We start from the raw sequence: 22,083 nt of genomic DNA, 5'->3' as shown, positions 1-22,083 counted from the left end.
GCTAGATGGTAAGACAAAATAATATATTTTTCTTGGCTACTCACATAATCAGTTTGGTTACAGTCTTTGGGATCCAGAAAAGCAGAAGGTGTTTAGAAGCAGAGATGTGGTCTTCTTTGAGAATCAAACCTTTGAGGATTTGAAGAAGAACACACCAGCCAAGACTTCTACAGAATGATTAGCATATTGTGACCCAGTTACTCTTCTAGTATATCAGGGTGATGGGAGAGATGTATAGGAAGATTATGTAGAGCCTGATGTTGATCTACCTGTAGGACATGTTGAGCAAGAAGAAGTTGGAGAGCAACTTCCCGTAGAACCTCAGTTGAAATGATCTTCTAGACAACGTCAACCTTCCAGAAGATACTCTACAAATGAGTATGTGATGCTTACTAATACAAGTGAACCAAAGAGTTACCAAGAAGTAGTTGAAAATGAGCAGAAAAAGAAGTGATTAGTTACTATGTAGGAAGAGATGGATGCTCTATAGAAGAACCACACTTATGATTTAGTACAACTACTAAAGGAAATGAAGGCCTTGAAGAACAAATGGGTTTTCAGGTTAAAGACTCAAGAATAATGTTCTCAACCAAAGTACAAAGTTAGATTGGTTATGAAAGGCTTTGGTCAAAAGAAAGGTATTGACTTTGAAAAGATTTTTTCTCATGTTGTTAAAATGTCTTCTATTCGTGTTGCTCTTGGTATTGCTACTAGCTAGGACTCGGAGGTTGAGTAGTTAGATGTGAAGACAGTTTTCCTTCATGGTGATTTGAAAGACGAAATTTATATGGAGCAACCAGAAGGCTTCAAAGTCAAAGGTAAAGAGAACTTTGTTTGCAAGTTGAGAAAGAGCTTGTATAGGCTGAAGCAAGCTCCAAGACAGTGGTACAGAAAGTTTGATTCATTTATGACTGAAAATTGATGCAAAAGAATAGCTTTAGATCATTAAATGTACATCAAACGGTTTGGTGAGGATTTTATTATTATCTTACTTTATGTTGATAATATGCTTATCCTTAGGGAAGATATGTCTAAAATTGACAGGTTGAAAAAGAAACTGAATGAGTCTTTTGCAATGAAGAACATGGGGCCAGCAAAGCAAATACTAGGCATGTAGATTTTTCGTGATAGAAAAACTAAAAAAATTGGTTGTCATAGGAGAAATACATCGAGAAGGTATTGGAAAGGTTGAGTATGAGTAATGCAAAGCCAGTTGGTTCTCCTCTTGCAGGTCACTTCAATTTGTACTCAGAATAGAGTCCATCAAGTGATGAGGAGAAGGAAAAAATGCAAAAGGTTTCTTATACTTCAGCAGTTGGAAGTTTAATGTACGCGATGGTATGTATAAGGCCGGACATCGCATTTGCAATGGGTGTTACTAGCAGATTTCTTGCAAATCCAAGCAAAAAGCATTGAGCAGTAGTGAAGTGGATCTTTAGATATCTCAGAGGGAGTTCTAAAGTTTGTTTAAGCTTTGGAGGTGGACCACCTGTGTTGACAGGTTACACAGATGCAAATATGGTAAGCAATATTGATACGAAGAAGTCCACATCAGGTTTTATACTTACTTTTGTAGGGGGAGCTATGTTATGACAATTCAGATTGCAAAGTGTATTGTTCTCTCCACCATAGAGGTAGAATATATTACTGCTACAAAGGTTTGCAAAGAAATATTATAGATGAAAAAATTCTTACAAGAATTGGGGCTGAAATAGAAAAATTATGTGGTGCATTGTAACAGCCAGAGTGCCATCAATTTGTGAAATAACCCATTTTTTCATTCCAAGTCAAAATATATAGATGTCATATACCATTAGATTCGAAGTGTACTTGAAGAGAAGCAGTTGCAGCTTCAGAAAATTTACACAGATGACAACGGAGCAGACATATTGACAAAAACTTTACCAAAAAAAAAATAGGAGATATGCCGACAACTGATCGGCATAGCTTCACATTGAGGAGTCATGGGATAACCTCCCTTATGGGCTGAAGGAGGAGGTTGTTGGGTTGACAGCCCACAAGTTCAGCCCATAGTGGGCTTTAACAACCCATACCCCACCTCCTCTTTTAACCTAACCCTAGATCAAATTAGGGGAGTGTGGTGGCTATGAAAATAAGGGGGAAAACTATAACAATGAGGTAGAAAATTGCAATAGCATCTTAATTCAAAAAGGAAGAGAAAAGGACAGAAAAACAAGAGAAGAAAAAGGAAGAAGATAAGGATAATGCAGAGAGACTATTCTCAATCATCTATGTAGTATTCTCATTTCAAGTTAGATCAGATCTATAGTAGATTTTTACTGTGATTACTTGGGAAGAATTTAGATATTGTACACAATGACATAATCCTTGTATCCCAGTTATTCTCTTGAGATTGTTGCTTGAGTTTTGGGCAAAAGAATGAGATTTGTATATTTATTATTCTTATAGTGGATTATCTCTAGTTTGCCCCGTGATTTTTACCCTTCACGTTGGAGGGATTTTTCACATAAATTTTGACGTTGTATTTAATTGTGATTCTATTTAATTCTACTGTGTATTATGACCTGCTAGTATTTATTCATATACAAAAATTTATTTTTCTTTATATCCCATTAATTCCATATCTATTATAGGTTCTTTTTCTTCTCTTTTCCTTGTCAACTTGCAGACCGAACTGAAACTACAGACGGTGAACTCTCAGAAAAGCCAACAAGCTCTTGAGGAAGGTAGCAAGCCAAATATGAAGTGGGTTATCAACAAGATCGATTGTGTTGTTTGTAATCCATAATATTTCTAGATGATACTTGCAGTTGATCAAATTTCGAAGTGAGCTAATCCAAGCGAGTGATGAGAACCGGAGATTGAGGAGCACGCTGGAACAGCTTAGAACAAGTTATTAGTGCTCTACAAGACCAGCTTCTTCTAATAATTAAAGAGCATCACCAAGAACACGAAGGCGAGCATGAGATTTTATTGGTATGCCTGGATTTATCCTCTGCTCTAAAACTCCTACATATTAGTAACTAATCTGCAAAAGAGACACTTGAGAACCCCAAGTCTATAATTAAAGGATTGTATAGAGTTAAGTTCGACAAAAGGTTGAATTATAGTGCCACTAGGTAGATGATAAACAGGAATGTTTTAAGTGAGAATGACATGGCGTAGTTGTGTGCAACAATCTAATTGTTCATCGCCTTCCTCACACACTTAATAAAGATCTGTTTGAACTAACGCCTTCCTTTACACCTTTTACTGGGTTCTCAAATTGTCTTTGTTTCATTCTCAGAAGGTTGACCACCAGGCTGACAACCCAGCTCCTTTGGCGTTGTTAGCAAATCCATTCATGGAGCACATGAATGAGCAGAAGTTCTATGCAAGTGATATCAGACAAACCTTCGGGGAAATACAGGCAGAAGATGGCTAAGGGCAATCCTTGCCCACGGGCTTACTATCGCTGCACCATGGCCAACGGCTGCCCCGTGAGAAAGCAGGTAAGCTTCATCGATGGTGGGCTTTGCAACTCACAGGTCAAGCTTAATGAAACAGGTAGGAACAATGCTCTTTATATATGATTATGTGGTGATCAGCTAGTATTAAACGCTTCCCAGCAACTGAGCTGAGGAGTTGAAGCAGTGAAAGAACTATTTAACTATCACCCTTTTTTTTTTTCTCATGCAGTGAGTGAAGGATCTGACAATTTACTCCCCGTGACACCAGTACTGGAAACAATTAGACTCTCTCTGTTGTCTATGTTGTCTAATCCCTCATGAAGCCAACTGAGTATTATGCATTAAGGATTACTTTATGATCGAAAAATAAAACTGAGATTTTTGTGCAGGTACGAGGGACTAAAAAGTTGGTCACTTGAGGTAAAAGTCGGTTTAAAATATAGTTTACATGCTTGCTTGTGCTAAATGCATTTTGTAATAGCAGTGTATATATACATTAAACAAAAAATGCAGTGAAAATATGGTAGATTAGATATACTGATAAAATGATATAAATGAAGTAACACCAAATTTTAAATTAATGTTTTCCCCTGTCTCTCTTTCCAACATGATAAAATAGATGATAAGTTTGACTCCAATTCCCTACAAGGAACCTGCTATTCACGAGGGTCCTCCTGGATGAGACTGTCACACCTGCATAATTGGCTCTGCAACTAACTGATGGTCAACATTGTACAGTAACCTTTAACTAAACTATCCAAATCCCCTTTATCATCAAGGCTTGTATACTTTGACCACTGCCACAATCTTAGAGGTCAACCAATTCTCAACATCTTACAGGTCCTATTAGCCTATATCTACCCTCAGCCTAATAGTGGTATATTAATTTAGGTGTGTGATAGAGTTTTTTTTCATGTATTACACGAAAATTTAAGGTCTTGATCAGCTACTTGTTCTTTTGAATCGCACTCCATGCGAAGCATGCTAGAGTGTGATATGGCCTAATTAAGTAATGCGGCAGGTGCAGAGATGTGCTGAGGTCAAGATCATCCTCACGACCACCTACGAGGGCAACCACAACCACCCCCTCCCCCCTTGCTGCCGCTGCCATGGCCAACACCATGTCAGCCACTGCCGCCGTGCTCATATCTGGCTCCACGGACGGTGGTTTCTGCATGCCCAGTGCTTACACCATGGCGACACTGTATGCTTCCTCGACGTCCAATTCTGTCACCCTTAGTTTCACCAAAATGCAAAGTTCACTTCAGCTGATCCAACGGGGAGACTACATTCCATTGATGCCGACCCCTATGGTGACACGGCCAGTGGTGCAGACTGTCACTGCGGCGATTGCAACTCATCCTAACATCGCTGCAGCAGTGGCAGCAGCCATTGCATCAGTTACGGATGCACCAGAAAGCATGAACAGTGCTGTGGTAGGGCCTAATGTCGTAGTACATGAATCTCCCCAGTTTCGGAGGTCTTCCGCCACCTTTTCTGCAAAGTAAAATGCAACAATTATTAGTATCCGATCCATCTACAAGTCTTCCAACAAGAGAAGAAGGCTGCTTTCATCTGATGTAGTTGGACTGGAAGGATATATATCTATATGTACATAGAGATTATTGAAAGCTTAAGCAAATATATATCTATATGTACATAGAGATTATTGAAAGCTTAAGCAAATATATATCTATATGTACATAGAGATTTTTGAAAGCTTAAGCAAAATGCTCCATATAGACCCTGTAAGGCTTCAACACAGCGATACGTTAGTCTATCAATTTAGTGAAAAAAAATATATACTTGCCAACTTTCTATGTTGAAAATTTTGTAATACATCTCAAAAGCATACAAGACTATGCCAAAAGGAAAAAGGTTTGCGCACCTCAGTGGGAGAAGCAGCTGAGAAAGTGAAGAATGATACAAGAATTGTGATGAATGGAAAACCACAATTTCAGCTATGTTAGGCAACACAATATTTAGATTGGTTGAAACAATTATATCAAACTAAAGACTGAAGTGAAGCTGTGCAGGCATGAATTGAAGTGAAGAAAAGAGATTACCAGTTGCAGTAATAAGTCTTAAGCAAGAGCAGTGATTTAAAAAGCGCTAGGCGTCAAAAGGTGCCAAGGTCCAAAAATGCCCGAGGCGCTCGCCCGAGCGAAACGAGACGCTAAAATATAATATAATTAATAAATATAATTATTTAAAATTTTAAATTAAAATATACTATTAAATTAAGAAAATCTATTAACAGTATTGAAAATTAATAATTTCAAATAAACCTAACAATATTAACAGTATATAGTATACTGTTAACAGTATACTGTATACCGTTAACAGAAGGAGAAGAAGGAAGTGTAAGGGGGTGCTGATCCTGCTGATTGAGAAAAGAGGAAGCGGCATCGGCAGCGGAGTGTAAGGAGGCAGCGGCAGCGGCAGCAGCGAGCGACGACAGCAACAGCGACAGCGGCGAGTAGTGGGAGCGGGAGCAGGAGCGACGAGCAGCGGGAGGCGCGAGCGGCGACAGCGACAGCGTTTGCGAGCAGCGACAGCGGTAGCAGGAGTAGGAGCGGGAGCGGGAGCAGGAGCGGCGAGCAACGGGAGGCGCGAGCGACGACAGCGACAGCGACGAGCGATGACAGCGGCAGCATTTGTGAGCAGCGACAGCGACGAGGGTTAGGGTTCGGTTGTCACTTATAGTAGTTTTAGTTGGTTCGATTGAACCAACTAACCATCGGAGACCGAACCAGGACCGAACCAGACCTAAAATCCTGATTCGATCGCCTTAGTTAACCCAGGCGCTCGCCCGAAGCGCCCAGCGCTTGGGCTCGGGCGAGCGCCCAAGCGGCGCCTGTTTGAAGCGCGTCGCCTAGGAGATTAGCGAGGCGCTCAAGCCTCGCCTCGCCTCGCCTGAGCACCTAGGCGAGCGCCCGAGAGCCTTTTTAAATCGCTGAGCAAGAGAGGTAGAAACAAAATACAATTAAGTGCAGTCAGTTATGTATGTCGCCAGACTGAAGCAGAGGGTAAAACAAGGAGAAATAATGTTTACCAAGACAAAATGACGAAGATCAGTGATCAGTGTTTACCATATGGTTGAAATTACAAGCGGAAAGAAAAAAATAACTTCAGTAATTTCATCAAACTAGTGATGAATGTGATTTGCATACTTCTAATATGACAAAAATTTTCAATAAATTTCATGCAAATGCAAATCTATAATATGATGTAAACATAACTGAAATATAACATAAAATCACATTCATAACGGTAATGTTGCCAGATTCATTCGCATTTGATGATGCTAAATAAAAAGGGGCTGAAACTTGAAACTTACACTAATAGCACCAATTATCCAGGCAAGGTTCACGTTGACAATCTAAAAATACAACAGTTTTGTCATATTCTTGCTTCCCAGATTTGTGTGATGTGCGGCAGTTGACCACCTGCCCACAATTATCCACATCCAGAAGAAAATCTGAAAATGTACTGATTCTATTTGCAAAATCAGTAAATCCATATCCCATCCAGCAAGCAGGATAAATCAAAGACTAAATCCAGACTAGCTCAGATTATTTATGTTGCCATAATCAAGTCAAATGAAACAGCAACAAGCAAGTAATTATTAACAGATCTACTGATGGAGGCAAAGGTCATTCAAGATTAAAGATAAAAAAAAGCCGGTCCACTATCTATAAAATCAAAGCGACAAGATGTGTCCAATTAATCAAACTCCAGCAACAAAATTGCCTCATCCAAACTACAGAGAGAAATCAACCATATTATTTACGTATATATTAAAAGAATGATGGATAGCACATTTAAGTATATCTAACTATGACATCCACAAAGTGCAGTTCTACCTGATGCGTTATGTTCATGACATTGTAGCTTGTATTTTAATACTCAGCTGCAGGATACATCTGGGCCAAGCAGCAAAATTGAACAATTTATGCTTCTCATGACAATATTGTAAACAACGCAAAGAAAGCAGTGATGGATTTTAGAAGACAGCATACAACTCTGTGAAGGTACATACTAGCAATATTTCTAAGCAAATTGCAATACATCAAATCTCTCCATCTCACCAAGCCCAACTTGGTATCCCTCTTGATAAATATTTTAAATGTGTTGAATTTAAAAAGTCATCGAGGATTCCAACTTACCAAATATTATCCAAATTTCTGAACTCCGTAAATAAACGAGAAGTCACTGTATTTGAATATTTGAACTTTCAACATTCATGAATTCTGTCTGCTGTCATGGTGCTAACATTCATGAATTCCCTCTTGATAAATATTTTAAATTTGTGTTGAATTTAAAATGTCATCAAGGATTCCAACTCACCAAATCTTATCTAAATTTCTGTACTCCCTAAATAAATGAGAATTCACTGTATTTGAATATTTGAACCTTTAACATTCATGAATTCTGTCTGCTGTCATGGTACTAACATTCATGAACCTTCATTCAACTTCCCCAACAAAAATAGGAAGAACACAGAAAACTATCTTCTACGGTTACATAAATCAAACTAGCTGCAAATTAATGACCAATTTCCAATTTCTTTTCTTCAAAAAGTTGAATTTTTTATAAGATTTAAAATGAACTCTTATATATTATACTTATTTAGAACCATCAATTTCCAGAAATATTCTGCAAATGTCAGGATAGTCAATGCAAGCACTGAAGACTGTCTGTGCAGATTAGCTATTATTATTTGCAGGAATCATACATAAATCATAAACAAAAGCAACTTAGAAAATCCAAGAGGCTACCAGTCAAACAATACTGCTTGTCTACATAGTGTTATATTAAGTCAGCCACATAGCATTATATTAAGTCAGCAACACAAATTTCCAACAAGAAAGGGCTGGCAATCACATAGAACATTCTGGAGATAACATAGATATAACCCGATCTATGAGACTTTTACAAAGAGGTCATCTACAAGTTTCATGAAATAAGTGATATGGCATAAAATAGTGGTAAAATTAATTTGATTGCACCACTCCATATATGAGGCATTGAGGCTCTTTCAATTCCTTATAGGAGACAAAGATATACTCCTAGAAAATTCCAACAATACTTGAAACTGTGAACCACAATCTAAGATTTCTTATGCACCAATGATATAGTGGTCATTGCCAAACAATGCAACACAAGGCTATATGAAACAACTGTCACCAAACTCATAAACCTTCTACAATCAAGTCCTTTCTGTTTAACAAGATGGAAAATATTGATATTAGATAAACACAAAAAATCAAATTACACAATCCAATATAACATAACAATAGCAAACAGCAATTGATAAACCATTAGAATGACACAGATTCATCTACAAAATTTATCTTCTCACTCAACTAATTATATAAAAAAATCCTTAAGCAAAAGCCTCAATCTTGTCTATTCTGCTAACCTAAGAGTGAAGTATTTAACTAAAATAGATCTTCAGTAAAGGATATAAGGCAAGTTCCTTACATTTCCTTACAGTAGCTAGATTAAAGTGATAACATAAACTTATATGAGTTCATATGTTAACAAAATGAAAAATATTGATATAAGATAAACACTAAAAGTCAATTTACACAATCCAATAGAACATAACAATAGCAAAGATCCGTTGATAAACCATTAGAATGGCACAGTTTCATCGAAAAAATGTATCTTCTCACTCAACTAATTATATAAAAGTTCCTTAAGCAAGAACCCCAATTTGGTTTATTCTTCTGACCTGAAAAGAAACAGAAGTATTTAACTACAAATGATCTTTGCGAAAGAATATAAGGCAAGTTCTTTACATTCCCTTGCAGTAACAACATTAAAGTGATAAAGGACATTTATATATGTAGCGCAGACAATCCATCAGAAATTTTTGTGGCAATCTGGTTGATCTGATGATACAGTCTGTGCAGAAAAACAATGCACCCACCAGCATGAACTTGGGTCTAGCCATACCAGCATGTAGTCTTGGGCCAACTTGGTCTAACACCTGGTTGGGCTGGCTGAGTGCAGGTCACAGCCAATAAACCCTCAGCCTGAAACAAATTGGCATAGTGATACAAGCGCGCCAAGAAAAGGCCACCCACAAGTGGACCGACTCATCTGATAACTGTAATCCTACGTCTTATATACACAAGTTCATCCCTTCTGATTTTCCTAATATTTGCATGTTGATTAGTCAGTAGCCAAAAGTGAAAACATATGGAAAACTAGGGGTCAGTTTGAGGGGGTGGCTAGATGCAATTTGAGGTAGCAGCTAGACTTAAAACCACATAGGTAGGGAGCACCTTGGAAGCATCTATGTGAGATGCTTCCTAAACAATTTACATCAGTAAATCTATTTTAAATGTCCTAAATATTTTTTTCTCTATTTTCTTTTACTCTTTCTTATCTTCTTTTCTTTTTCTTCTCTTTTCTTGTCTTTGTTTCGCTTCCTCTCTTTTCCCCTGCTTTTCATTTCTTCTTTTGTCTACTATCCTCACTTTCCCTCATCAATAGATTGTGCCAATTAGAGTTCAATGTTTTAAAATCAAACTTAAAATTTCAACTGGACAAAATCCAAAATGTTCCAACTAAAAAGAAACTTATATCTTGTGGTCATATCTTCTCTCAATCACTTTGCTACCTTTCCCTCTCTCCCCTCTGTCAAGCTAGCAGCAATAATAGCATAGGATCACAGCAACAGCACTGAGTAGCAGGGATGGCCCAAGGCCGAAGGAGCCTAAATACATCCTTATCTCGTTTTCCTCTTTGTCCACTCTTCTAGCTTCTCTAATGTCCATGACCACATAGTGGTTCAAGGTACTTTCTTGATTCCAAAATTCAGGAGTCATGACTTCCATGTGGTTACACATCCGATGAGGTATCACGAGTCAATATCGAGGATTATGGGCTACTGGGGCACTTTTGGCCACTAAGATTGATCACTTTGATTATTTAGCCTATCTTTTAGTGTAAAACAAATACAACCTATATAACTAAAAACACTAATTCTAAACACGTCAACATATAAGATTATTTAAATATTAAAAGATATTTATACCACATAAAACAACTACTAAATCATGATTGCTCATATTTAAATTGTATGATGCAATTTAAGTACATTTCTACAATGTATAAGGGCTAGTACCAAAATTTGGCTTTCATTAGAGCTAGCTTTTACAGCTTCCCAATTATGTCCAAAGTTGTATTCTTCCATCTTTAAGGAACAACAAGTCAAAGCAAAATGCATGTAGATGAAACACATTGTTACTCTCTTTAAATTGTTGCAATGTTACTACATGCCTAATCCTACTTCTGTTGTGACCCAATGTTGATTATCCAAAAAAATGGTCTCCCTATAGCCTATCTAGTGATAATTGCCAACTCTTATGCACCTTCAACTTTAAAGAAATTCTTCTCCTTCTTCAAATTACCAATTCATGCAAACAAATTTGTAGCTTAACAAACTCAAGCAAATACAACAACACCCAAACAACAGTTTAGTTGTGTCATAAAATTCATAATACCATCATACCCACAATGTAAAGAAAAGACCATGCTCTAGAAGAGAATGGAGAACATGTATTCTGAATATTGTCCCATCAAAGGGATAATGACATTTTAAAAAGTAACCATATCTTTGTTATGCCTAGTAGTTATTCCTAATTTTCGTGAAGTGATAACATCCTATAGAAACAAGCAGTCCTGTGACTCCTGCCGAATCAGAAAAGGACATGAAGCAGAAACAAAATCTAGGATTCTATTATATCCAAGCATAGCAATTGGAAGCATTTCCACAAACAAGTGACTCTCAAAGGAAAAGAAGAAGTATACCAACAAGACAAATTCAAGTAAAAGCTGCCAGCTTTACTCCCTCCTATTCTTCTTCCACATAAAACCCAGAAAGTGAAAAATACACAATCAAAAGGAGCTAAGACTAAATAGAGATTAATATAAGGAGAAAAAAGTGTTAGTTTAACAGACTGATATAACAGGAAGTATCCAAATAAACAAGAATCACAAAGCAAAGGATCCAGCACTAAGGGTTACAACCTTTGTAGCAGAAACTCTAATCAGCTCGCTGCAGACCTGAGTTCCTCCATTGTTGCCTTGATGTGGTCCATTACAAGCTCTATTCTCTTTAAATAAACCTCCAGTTCTAGAATCTGCTGCTTTCTCCACTTGTCATCTATAGTCATCCCTGGGGCCGCCAAAGAACCACCACCCCTGAGGCTCATGGGAAGCAGGTTCAATGGTGATGTCCCACCAATGAGTCCTGGACCAAGCGGGCTCCCAATAGCAGAATGGATGAGTTCCTTAAACAGTGGTGAGAGGCAGTCCTTTACAGTCTCCTCGATGATGTTTGGTATCCCAGCTGCTGAAGCGAAAGGTGTGTGCATCTCTGGAGTGGAATGGTCTATAGCTACTCCACCGACTGCAGTAGTAGCATCCACTGTAGCCACATCTTCTGCCATTCTCCTTCTCATGCACCTTCTTGATCTTGAGATCCTTCTATGAGAACCCAAAGAACCATCGTTGATCGGAACTGCAATGATCTCGTCAGAGATGGCGTTGTTTGATGTATTAAGGTCCTCATCATCACTCTCGTGGACCCTCTTGGAGCCAGCGCTCCAGATCCTGCGAGCGATGTCATAGATGGCCCGCTCGTGTGAGCTCTTAAAGGCGAAGCCTTTCCCCACGGACCCCATCCGACTAACGCAGTTCCGATACTTCTTCTTCAGGCGACGGAGCTTCTCAATTAGCTGGTTCTTGGTGAATTCAATCTGGAACTGCTTCTTGATCTCCTCGTAGAAGGGGCCGGTGTCGTACTGGTGGGAGGCGAAGGTAGTGCCGCGCTTCGAGGTGAATTCGAAGAACCCTCGCAGGATCTTGATCTCCTCCTCGTCGGTCCAAAGGCGTTGGAAGAGACGGCGGGACTCATCGAAGGAGACGACGGCGAGGGACCTCCTCTCCTCAGAGGCAGAGGTGGTGGTGCCGGGGACAGCAACGGATGAGGAAGTGGGGTTGAAGAAGGCAGCATCAGCCGAGGGAGAAGAGATAGCGGCTATGGGGAGGACTGGAACTGGGATCGCGCCGTTCTGGGGAGGAGAAAGAGCGGCCGCAGTGGGATCGAAGAGTGTGGTGTTGGGGTTAGGGTTAAGGTTTGTGGCTTGATCGGAGGAGGCGGAAGGGTGTAGACCGCCGGACTCCGCCGCAACCACTACGCTTGGCTCCGTCGTGGCTTGCAGCTGAGAAGACGGCGGCGTCGCGTGGCCGTTGCCGTCAACGTCATCGTCTTCACTTCCGACGCTCTCGGAGACGTCATCGTCGTCGTCGTCGTCGAAGACGGGGCGCTCCTGCTCTGCTTCTTCGGCGGTCGGCATCTCTTCCTCCTCTTCTTTAATGGATCGATCAAGGACGACGTAGGCGTGGGGTTCGGGTTTGGGATTGGGTTTGGAAATCGGGACACTTGGGGCGGAGAGGCACGACGATTGCTTCAGCTCTCGCTGAACGGATAAGAACCGAGCGGTTCTTTGGACGTTCACTCGAGTCACGGTCTAAGTGACTCCCCTAAAATGTGACTCTTTGCCGGGAGAATCGTACAGTCGTGACAGAAAGCACGTTTCGTATTTGTTTCCTGTGCGTCGTCATCTGTATCAATCATAACCGCTGGTTCGTTTGTCAATGGGAAAGATTCCACCAATCGTACGGTCAGCATTGGTGCAACGACTCTGTTCTGTTCGAGTTGCTGTCGAGTTCGGCCCACTTGACTTTGACCGTCGTAGTTGACGAAGGTGCCCATCAGAATCACGAGGCAAAGCGCTTCGATGATTGTTGGATAGGCATATTATGCACGTGTCGGACGTCCAAACGTGAAATGGCTCTTGAATTGGGATCCCTAGTTTGAGAACCAATTGGTACCGTTATGGGGATCCGCAGTCCAGTAGGTGAGATCATCCCGAATGTAAGACCCGTGTGAGGTGTCCTATTCACACTCGATGGGCTGGAGAACTACCGCGCGTGCGTGATGAATCATACGGAGTATTATATGTCTGATTCATGTAGCTAATACGAATTGGTCCCATCAAATCAGGTGATAGATCACGCCAACCATGAAACTAAGGGTTCATCCAATTATTTCTCTAATTTGATATTGTCTATGTTTTTATGTTTATCTTCATTCAAGATAGATGAATTATTACAAGAATACGATCGATTAGCAGGTGATAGAGGATATTTTGGCATCACCCAATTGACAGTCACCTCATATTAGTGGTACCACTTCAGTCAAAATCACATACATATCTCAAAACGGTACGAAACAACACAACCCAACTCAAAAACGACTATGTCCTAAAGCAACACAACCCGATTCAAAAGCAATATAAAGCATAATCTACATCGCTCGAAATCATATAAAGCGGCACCGGAAAGTGAGGAGACAACCCCTCACAGCATGGGATCAAAATAATCGTTCCAGAACAGACGAATCACTGGTCTGAAATATCGACAAATGCTAACAACTTACAAACGGTCGAACCCCAGAAGGGTGTATAAAAACTATGTTGAATCTCGTATTTTGATGATGAAACCACTTGATATGTGTTTATGATTTAAACTGCATTTTGAGTGATGCAGGTCTACTCGATCAGGTTTAGACAATTGACGCAGGAGGAATTGACGTTGCGCCGGAGGAGATCACGTTAGGTTATTGGATGGCAGAAGGCTTCGGACGTCGGGCATCAGGCAAAGAGCAGAATTGCGCCAAGGATATCGGCGTTGCGGAGGTCAATCGTCGATTGGGCAACAAGCCGCAAGAGAGGACGATGCGCCGAAGAATCGAACGAAGTGCCAACCAATGACGTGCCGGGCAACAGAATATAAATTCGCTTTATAATAATTGTCTAGATCGGAGTAGAGTTTTTGCTTGTGTGTGCATGATTAACTACGATAACGACGAAGACATAAAGCAAAACAAAGTGTCGGAGTCAAGCACGAAGGATTCATTGCGAGTTCAAGAGTTCGACGGAAGTCCGAAGGTTCGTCGGGAATGCTGCCAGAACTAGCCAAGAATGAGTAGGGAGCTTGCCGAAGGGTTTTTCGGAAGCTCGCCGGAAGGTTCGTTGGAAGTTCGCAGAGCTCGCCGAGAAAGATCGGAGCTTGCCAAAGAAGCTCATCAGAACTCGCCAAGATCAAATCGTGAAGTCTAGGAGCTTGCCGGGAGTCCACAGAATGGTTTCCGAGAGTTTATCGGAAGATCGCCGGAAGTTCGCCGGAAGCTCGCTGGAAGAAATCTTGACTTACGGACTTTGTAATAGCTTAGAAAATGTCTTTAAATTCGTAGTTAGCATGTTAATTAGGATTAGGATTAGGTATTAATCCTATAACCTAAGTAGGGGCCAATTGGGCCCGAGTTCGGACTGGTTTGGGCCAAGTTTGGAGCCCAACCAGTGAGCTGAATTGGCCTAGGCGGTGGCACCGCCTAGGCTAGGCGGTGGCATCGCCCAGCACCCGAGAGCTGGGCGGTGACACCTCCTGGGCTGGGCGGTTGTACCGTCCAGCACCCGAGTGCTGGGCGGTTGTACCGTCCAGCACCCGAGTGCTGGGCGGTGGCACCGCTTGGTTGGGCGGTGGCACCGCCAGCATCGGGAACATAAGAGAATTCAAATTTTTAGAGCCCAAATTTGAATCCTCTTGAGGCCTATAAATACCCCTCAAATCTCAGCTGAGATAACAACTTTTTGAGCAGCAAGTGATTGAGAGAAAAGTCTTAGAAGAGTCTTTGCCTTTCTTGTTTTCAATTTGCTAGTGTTCACCTCCTTCTTTCTTGCTGAAAATCTGTAAGAGAGTGAACCACTTGTAAAAGTTGTAAGAGGGGTATTTACCCTTCCCTTTCAAGAGATTTGCTAGTGGAAGGTGGGAGCCTCATCGAAGAGGGGCCTCACAAGTGGATGTAGGTCACTTGACCGAACCACTTTAAAAACGGCGTAATATCTGGTTTGCATTTCATTACTGCTATTTACATTACTGCAAACCCTCTTACTTGTTTTATTTCCTCATTACATTTACTGCACAACTTTGCGAAAACACTTTCAAGTTAAGCACTTCTGATTCCGATTTTTATCGTACGAAAGATTTATCAAAACCAACGTTTTAAGCCGCTGCACTAATTCACCCCCCCCCTCTTAGTGCCGCTACGATCCTAACAATTGGTATCAGAGCCACATTTTTCTACCTTGGTTTAACACCCAAATAGAAATGGTTCTTTACGACTTTCAAGAGGGTCACTCTCTCATTTGTCCTCCCTTTTTCAATGGGACAGACTACACTTATTGGAAAACTCGAATGAGAGTTTTCTTACTTTCTTTGGATTTGAATTTATGGCACATAGTCGAAAATAGATTTGAAATGTCTTCTCTTCCAATGAACCATTGGAATGATTTGGAGAAGAAGATGTTTTCTTTAAACGCAAAGGCTATGAATGCCTTATTTTGCGCTTTGGACAAAAATGAGTTCAATCGAGTTTCTTTGTGCGAAACGGCTTTCGACATATGGCACACTCTTGAAATCACACACGAAGGCACTTCTAGAGTCAAAGATTCGAAAATCAACATTTTAATGCATGATTTCGAGCTTTTTCGAATGAAGCCGAGCGAAACCATTGTTGACATGTACATCCGTTTTACGGATGTCGTCAATGGTTTACAAGCTCTTGGCAAATGTTTCTCGAATTTTGAACTTGTTAGTAAAGTTTTACGATCGCTTTCTAAAGCTTGGGAATCAAAAGTAACGGCAATACAAGAAACAAAAGATTTAAATATTTTTCCACTTGAAGAACTTATCGGCTTATTGATGACATATGAAATGGTGCGCAATGCACATGATGAACACAATCAACACTTGAACCACCTTCCAAAGAATAGGAAGGATTTGGAACTCCGGACAAATGAATATCACTTGAGCGATGACTCAAGTGATGAGGACAATGATGAACTTGAATTTCGAACACTAAATCTTAATAAGTTTATTAAACAAAAATCTAAAATAAACAATGAACTTGAACGGAGGAAGAGGCCAAAGAAGAGGAAGGCAACCGAGGATGAATCAAGAACTTCCAAAGGTGAAACGGCGAATTGGGCTTTGACGGGCTTCGACTACAAGGTAAGTAACTCAACTCTCTTGAATTATTTTGAAATTACTTGATATTTTCCATGATGCATTTTCTCTTTTCTTTTGAATAAATATTTTTCTTGAAAATTGTATGTTTTATGTTAATAGAATAAATTGTTAGATTTAAATAATCATATATATGTGCTTGAGAAGCAAGAATGTGTATTTTGATGATTTCCATATTAACTTTCAATGATGATGCATGGTTTTTATATGGAAGGCTTGATGATATTTTTTTTTAAACCTTGTCTTTGGTTTTCAAACATGATGTATGTTTTTGACATAAGAACAAAACTTGAGCATGCTAATATAAAGTCAATCACATAAATTAAAACTAAAGAAGTTTTAGTTATCTATAAGAATCATTCAAAATTATGTTCAATGAAACCATTGCATAATGATGTAATGAAAATATTAAACATTTTGAAACCATGTTTTAGTGTCATGCATAATGATCATGCTTAATAAATTTCAAAATTATGCATATGAATCTTGTGATTTATGGATTATTGATTTTTACCATAATGAAAGTGGCTTATTAATCTTTGTTGTAATAAATCTTACACTTTCGGTTTTAAACATTATACATGTTTTTATTTGGTATAAGTGAAATAAAATCATATGAATTGAAACAACTAAAATGAGGAAAATATTTTTTCCTTGAAAAATTATTTTTTCTCTATCCTATTGATCTTGATGTTTATTATGATAAATCTATGTATACCATTTTGAATCTCTTGAAAGTAATGTTGATATTTTGATGATTTTGATGATTTAAATTTGAAATGAGTTTTATCAAAATCATGATATTGATTTCTTGGAATAACATGAGATTACCTTTGATGATCATTTTGATTCATGGAATTTTGGATTCATGACTTGGTCTACATTTGTTTATGAGATGGTTGAAATCTTTGTACGTTTGAATTCTTCCCATCTCCTTTAAATTTATGCATGTTATATGTTAAAGATTTAAGACCATGTTTTGGTATCATGCATATCTAAGAAATATTGATGTGACAAATTGAATAAGTTAAAAATGAATGATGATTTTTCTCTTGAATATAACTTGTGATATTTTTTTTATATATAAATCATCATTTTGATTTCTCGACATTCGATACATGAGATTTTATTATAAATCAAAATTTCTCATTAATCTATCTTCTACGATTTTACTTGATATTCTCTTGAGAGGAGATTTTCTAAATGAATCATGATTTTTCCTTGTGAGTTCTTGGAGTTATTACTTGATTTTTCTTTTAAAACAAGATCTCTTCTTTGTACTCCTATGATTTTTCTTGATATTTTATTTAAAGAAGATATTTACTATATGAATCATGTCTTTTGGTATTCAAATGATTTTATCCTTCATGACATGATTTCTTTGTATTTATGGCTTGCATGGCTTGAAATGTTTTGGTATGATGCATGCAATGATGAAATATTCATAAAGTTAAAATGATGTATGCAATACTTATGATAATGATGTACATGATGTATTTATTACATATGATGTGTATCATGAATGCTTTAAATGATGAATGTTTGGTATCATGATCAACATGTTGATAAATGCTTGAAAATTTTAATGTTTGAGTATCATGTATGATATGCTTATTAATGATGATTGATTTATTTTTCGGTATCGTGCATGAAAAATAAGGTTATTGAAATTGTGTATGTTTTAATTTGAATATATAATGATGCACAAATAAGAATGATACTTACCTTTGTCATAATATGAAAATTGATATAAGGGTCTTCCCTTCTTTTTGACAATGACAAAGGGGGAGCAAGAATTTCTAGCGTGGACATCATGAAAAGAGGCAAACTAACTAGCTTGCACAATTCAAGATGAAAGCAAAAATTGCACTTCTCAAAAGAGAAGATGCAAATGTAACATTTGCCAAATTGTTTGCTTGCCTCATGTAAAACATTATCTCTTGCTAGTTTGGCATTTTTGCTAGCTTGTATGTTGCAAAACTTGATCACTTTTTCAAACATTTTGCTAGCTTACACTTTGCAAAGAAAGCAAAAATGGCACTTCTAGAAGAAAGAGCTTGTTATTTTGAACATCACAAGCTTGCCTATCTTGAGAAACAAAAATTACAAAAGTGCTATCTTGCCTATCTCAAGAAGCAAAACTTGCAACTTGCACATTGCAATAGGAAGCAAGAATTATGAGCTTACACAAGAAAGCTATCTTGCATTTGCTTTCGAAATTTTTGCTAGCTTGTATATTGTGAAACTTACATATCGTAAAAATTGCTAGCTTGTAGTCTAAAGAAAAGCAAAAAGTTGCTATCTCAAAAGAAGCAAATGTGCTATCTTTCCTATCTTAAGAGGCAAAAATGCTAACTTGCACATCTAGCAAAACTTGACAAATTAGCATATTTCAAGAAGCAAGAGTTGCTTTCTTGAACATGTCAATATTGCTAGCTTGCATGATGTAGAACTTACTATCTTGAACATTACCAAAAGTGTTATCTTGTATGCTGTAAAACTTGCATATCTAAAACTTGATAGCTTGAATGTCCTAAGCATGATGCATTACTTGCTAAATTTTCTAGCTTCAAAACTGCATGATGATAAAACTTAATATTATGTTTTTCATGCAACGAGTTGAACTTATATTACAAACACAAAGAATAGTTGTACTTCTCCTTTTTGTTGATGACAAAGGGGGAGAAGTATGTTGATGACATGATATGCATAAGTTTATGCATATGTTCATGATGATGTGTTGCAAGTATTCATGATGAATATTGCAATGACTTGAATTCAAGGTTCTATCAATATGGCATATTGATAGGGGGAGTTTGTTTAAACTCCGAGAGTTAAGGTTAACTCCGTCATCAAATGGTTGTCATCATCAAAAAGGGGGAGATTGTTGAATCTCGTATTTTGATGATGAAACCACTTGATATGTGTTTATGATTTAAACTGCATTTTGAGTGATGCAGGTCTACTCGATCAGGTTTAGACAGTTGACGCAGGAGGAATTGACGTTGCGCCGGAGGAGATCACGTTAGGTTATTGGATGGCAGAAGGCTTCGGACGTCGGGCATCGGGCAAAGAGCAGAATTGCGCCAAGGATATCGGCGTTGCGGAGGTCAATCGTCGATTGGGCAACAAGCCGCAAGAGAGGACGATGCGCCGAAGAATCGAACGAAGTGCCAACCAATGACGTGCCGGACAACAGAATATCAATTCGCTTTATAATAATTGTCTAGATCGGAGTAGAGTTTTTGCTTGTGTGTGCAGGATTAACTACGATAACGACGAAGACATAAAGCAAAACAAAGTGTCAGAGTCAAGCACGAAGGACTCATTGCGAGTTCAAGAGTTCGACGGAAGTCCGAAGGTTCGTCGGGAATGCTGCCGGAACTAGCCAAGAATGAGTAGGGAGCTTGCCGAAGGGTTTTTCGGAAGCTCGCCGGAAGGTTCGTTGGAAGTTCGCGGAGCTCGCCGAGAAAGATCGGAGCTTGCCAAAGAAGCTCATCAGAACTCGCCAAGATCAAATCGTGAAGTCTAGGAGCTTGCCGGGAGTCCACAGAATGGTTTCCGAGAGTTTATCGGAAGATCGCCGGAAGTTCGCCGGAAGCTCGCTGGAAGAAATCTTGACTTACGGACTTTGTAATAGCTTAGAAAATGTCTTTAAATTCGTAGTTAGCATGTTAATTAGGATTAGGATTAGGTATTAATCCTATAACCTAAGTAGGGGCCAATTGGGCCCGAGTTCGGACTGGTTTGGGCCAAGTTTGGAGCCCAACCAGTGAGCTGAATTGGCCTAGGCGGTGGCACCACCTAGGCTAGGCGGTGGCATCGCCCAGCACCCGAGAGCTGGGCGGTGACACCTCCTGGGCTGGGCGGTTGTACCATCCAGCACCCGAGTGCTGGGCGGTGGCACCGCTTGGTTGGGCGGTGGCACCGCCAGCATCGGGAACATAAGAGAATTCAAATTTTTGGAGCCCAAATTTGAATCCTCTTGAGGCCTATAAATACCCCTCAAATCTCAGCTGAGATAACAACTTTTTGAGCAGCAAGTGATTGAGAGAAAAGTCTTAGAAGAGTCTTTGCCTTTCTTGTTTTCAATTTGCTAGTGTTCACCTCCTTCTTTCTTGCTGAAAATCTGTAAGAGAGTGAACCACTTGTAAAAGTTGTAAGAGGGGTATTTACTCTTCCCTTTCAAGAGATTTGCTAGTGGAAGGTGGGAGCCTCATCGAAGAGGGGCCTCACAAGTGGATGTAGGTCACTTGACCGAACCACTTTAAAAACGGCGTAATATCTGGTTTGCATTTCATTACTGCTATTTACATTACTGCAAACCCTCTTACTTGTTTTATTTCCTCGTTACATTTACTGCACAACATTGCGAATACACTTTCAAGTTAAGCACTTCTGATTCCGATTTTTATCGTACGAAAGATTTGTCGAAACCAACGTTTTAAGCCGCTGCACTAATTCACCCCCCCCTCTTAGTGCCGCTACGATCCTAACAAACTATCCCCGAGAAGATGCCAAAGAGGAGGCTCTCTATACACTAGCTCAATCATATAGCTTACTATTGCCTTCTCCCCTTCGCTAACTTAAGTATCGAAGGGGCTACGCTGGACAACCCACGACGTCGGCCTGTCATGCAGGATCATTGATTGCCCGAAGACACCCGGACGACCCAGCCCCCAAGAAAGAACCTTGCAACCCGGAAGATCTTAGTTCGCCTACCCAACCATCTCAAACTGGATCCTCACTAACAAAATGACTTCCGACTGGGCTGTTTATGCGGTCTTTATTGAAAAATCTAGGGGTAGCATCACATACATAATGGAAGAACATAAAACAAAATCGCAGATTTCCTACATAAAAAGTTTTATCGTCGTGCGAAGATTTGTACGCAAAAATCGTAAAACCAAAAAACTATGCATATATAAAAGATGTGTTATCTGAGGAGATCGTGTATCCGTGAAATTATATAGATCTATGGGAGATGATGAAAGATGTCAACTGTCTTCCTCTCTAGCGATAATTCACATAGCAGAACCTGTGAAGACACTCATCAAATTATAGCACAATCCTCCTTTTCATATGCACCACGCAATCAAGAAAGGGTCGACCCTTCTTGTTGTCCACATGCCTCAAACAACAGTTGTCGGCTAAGGAGGAGAGGGAGAGAGGAGTATAGGAGATGGCAGCCAAAAGGGACATAGCCTATGGTCCTTTGGCTCCCTATTATTTATAGAGGCCCCATATCATCTTAACCCTAATTGATCATATCTTATTGGATACTGAATCTCCATCCAACTATCCAAGTCTCTTGGATTAGTGTATCTTTACCCAATAATATCTTATTGGTTCTTATTGAATCTTATCCATAACATATAATAATTCAGGAGCTTATTTGATATCCAATAAATAGGAGCTCCAACGAATATCTCATATCCGAACCTCTATTCGTTGTAACACCTATCATATGTGTGTGATCCTC

General features: G+C 39.3%; 1 protein-coding gene across 3 annotated transcripts; it reads right to left on the bottom strand.

Annotated features, from left to right (window-relative positions):
* Window positions 1-3,966: 3,966 nt before the first annotated feature.
* LOC135595152 (probable transcription factor At5g28040) lies at window positions 3,967-12,979 on the bottom strand. 3 transcript variants are annotated; one of them, XR_010480288.1, is made up of 3 exons: window positions 11,478-12,979; window positions 6,772-6,912; window positions 3,967-4,928 (listed from the first exon to the last, which is right to left on the bottom strand). XR_010480288.1 is itself a non-coding variant. In XM_065085700.1 (2 exons), exon 1 carries the CDS (start codon window positions 12,806-12,808, stop codon window positions 11,498-11,500), a length of 1,311 nt encoding a protein of 436 aa, XP_064941772.1. In that variant the 5' UTR covers window positions 12,809-12,979; the 3' UTR covers window positions 3,967-4,928; window positions 11,478-11,497. The 3 variants fall into 3 exon arrangements, 1 of the variants encoding a protein (XP_064941772.1); XR_010480289.1 differs by having other exon boundaries at window positions 6,772-6,880; XM_065085700.1 differs by lacking the exon at window positions 6,772-6,912.
* Between the last annotated feature and the right edge of the window lie 9,104 nt (window positions 12,980-22,083).

Source organism: Musa acuminata, chromosome BXJ1-10 (genome assembly GCF_036884655.1).
Source record: "Musa acuminata AAA Group cultivar baxijiao chromosome BXJ1-10, Cavendish_Baxijiao_AAA, whole genome shotgun sequence".
NCBI classification, from domain to species: Eukaryota; Viridiplantae; Streptophyta; class Magnoliopsida; order Zingiberales; family Musaceae; genus Musa; species Musa acuminata.
This window is presented reverse-complemented; position numbering and strand designations above follow the sequence as displayed.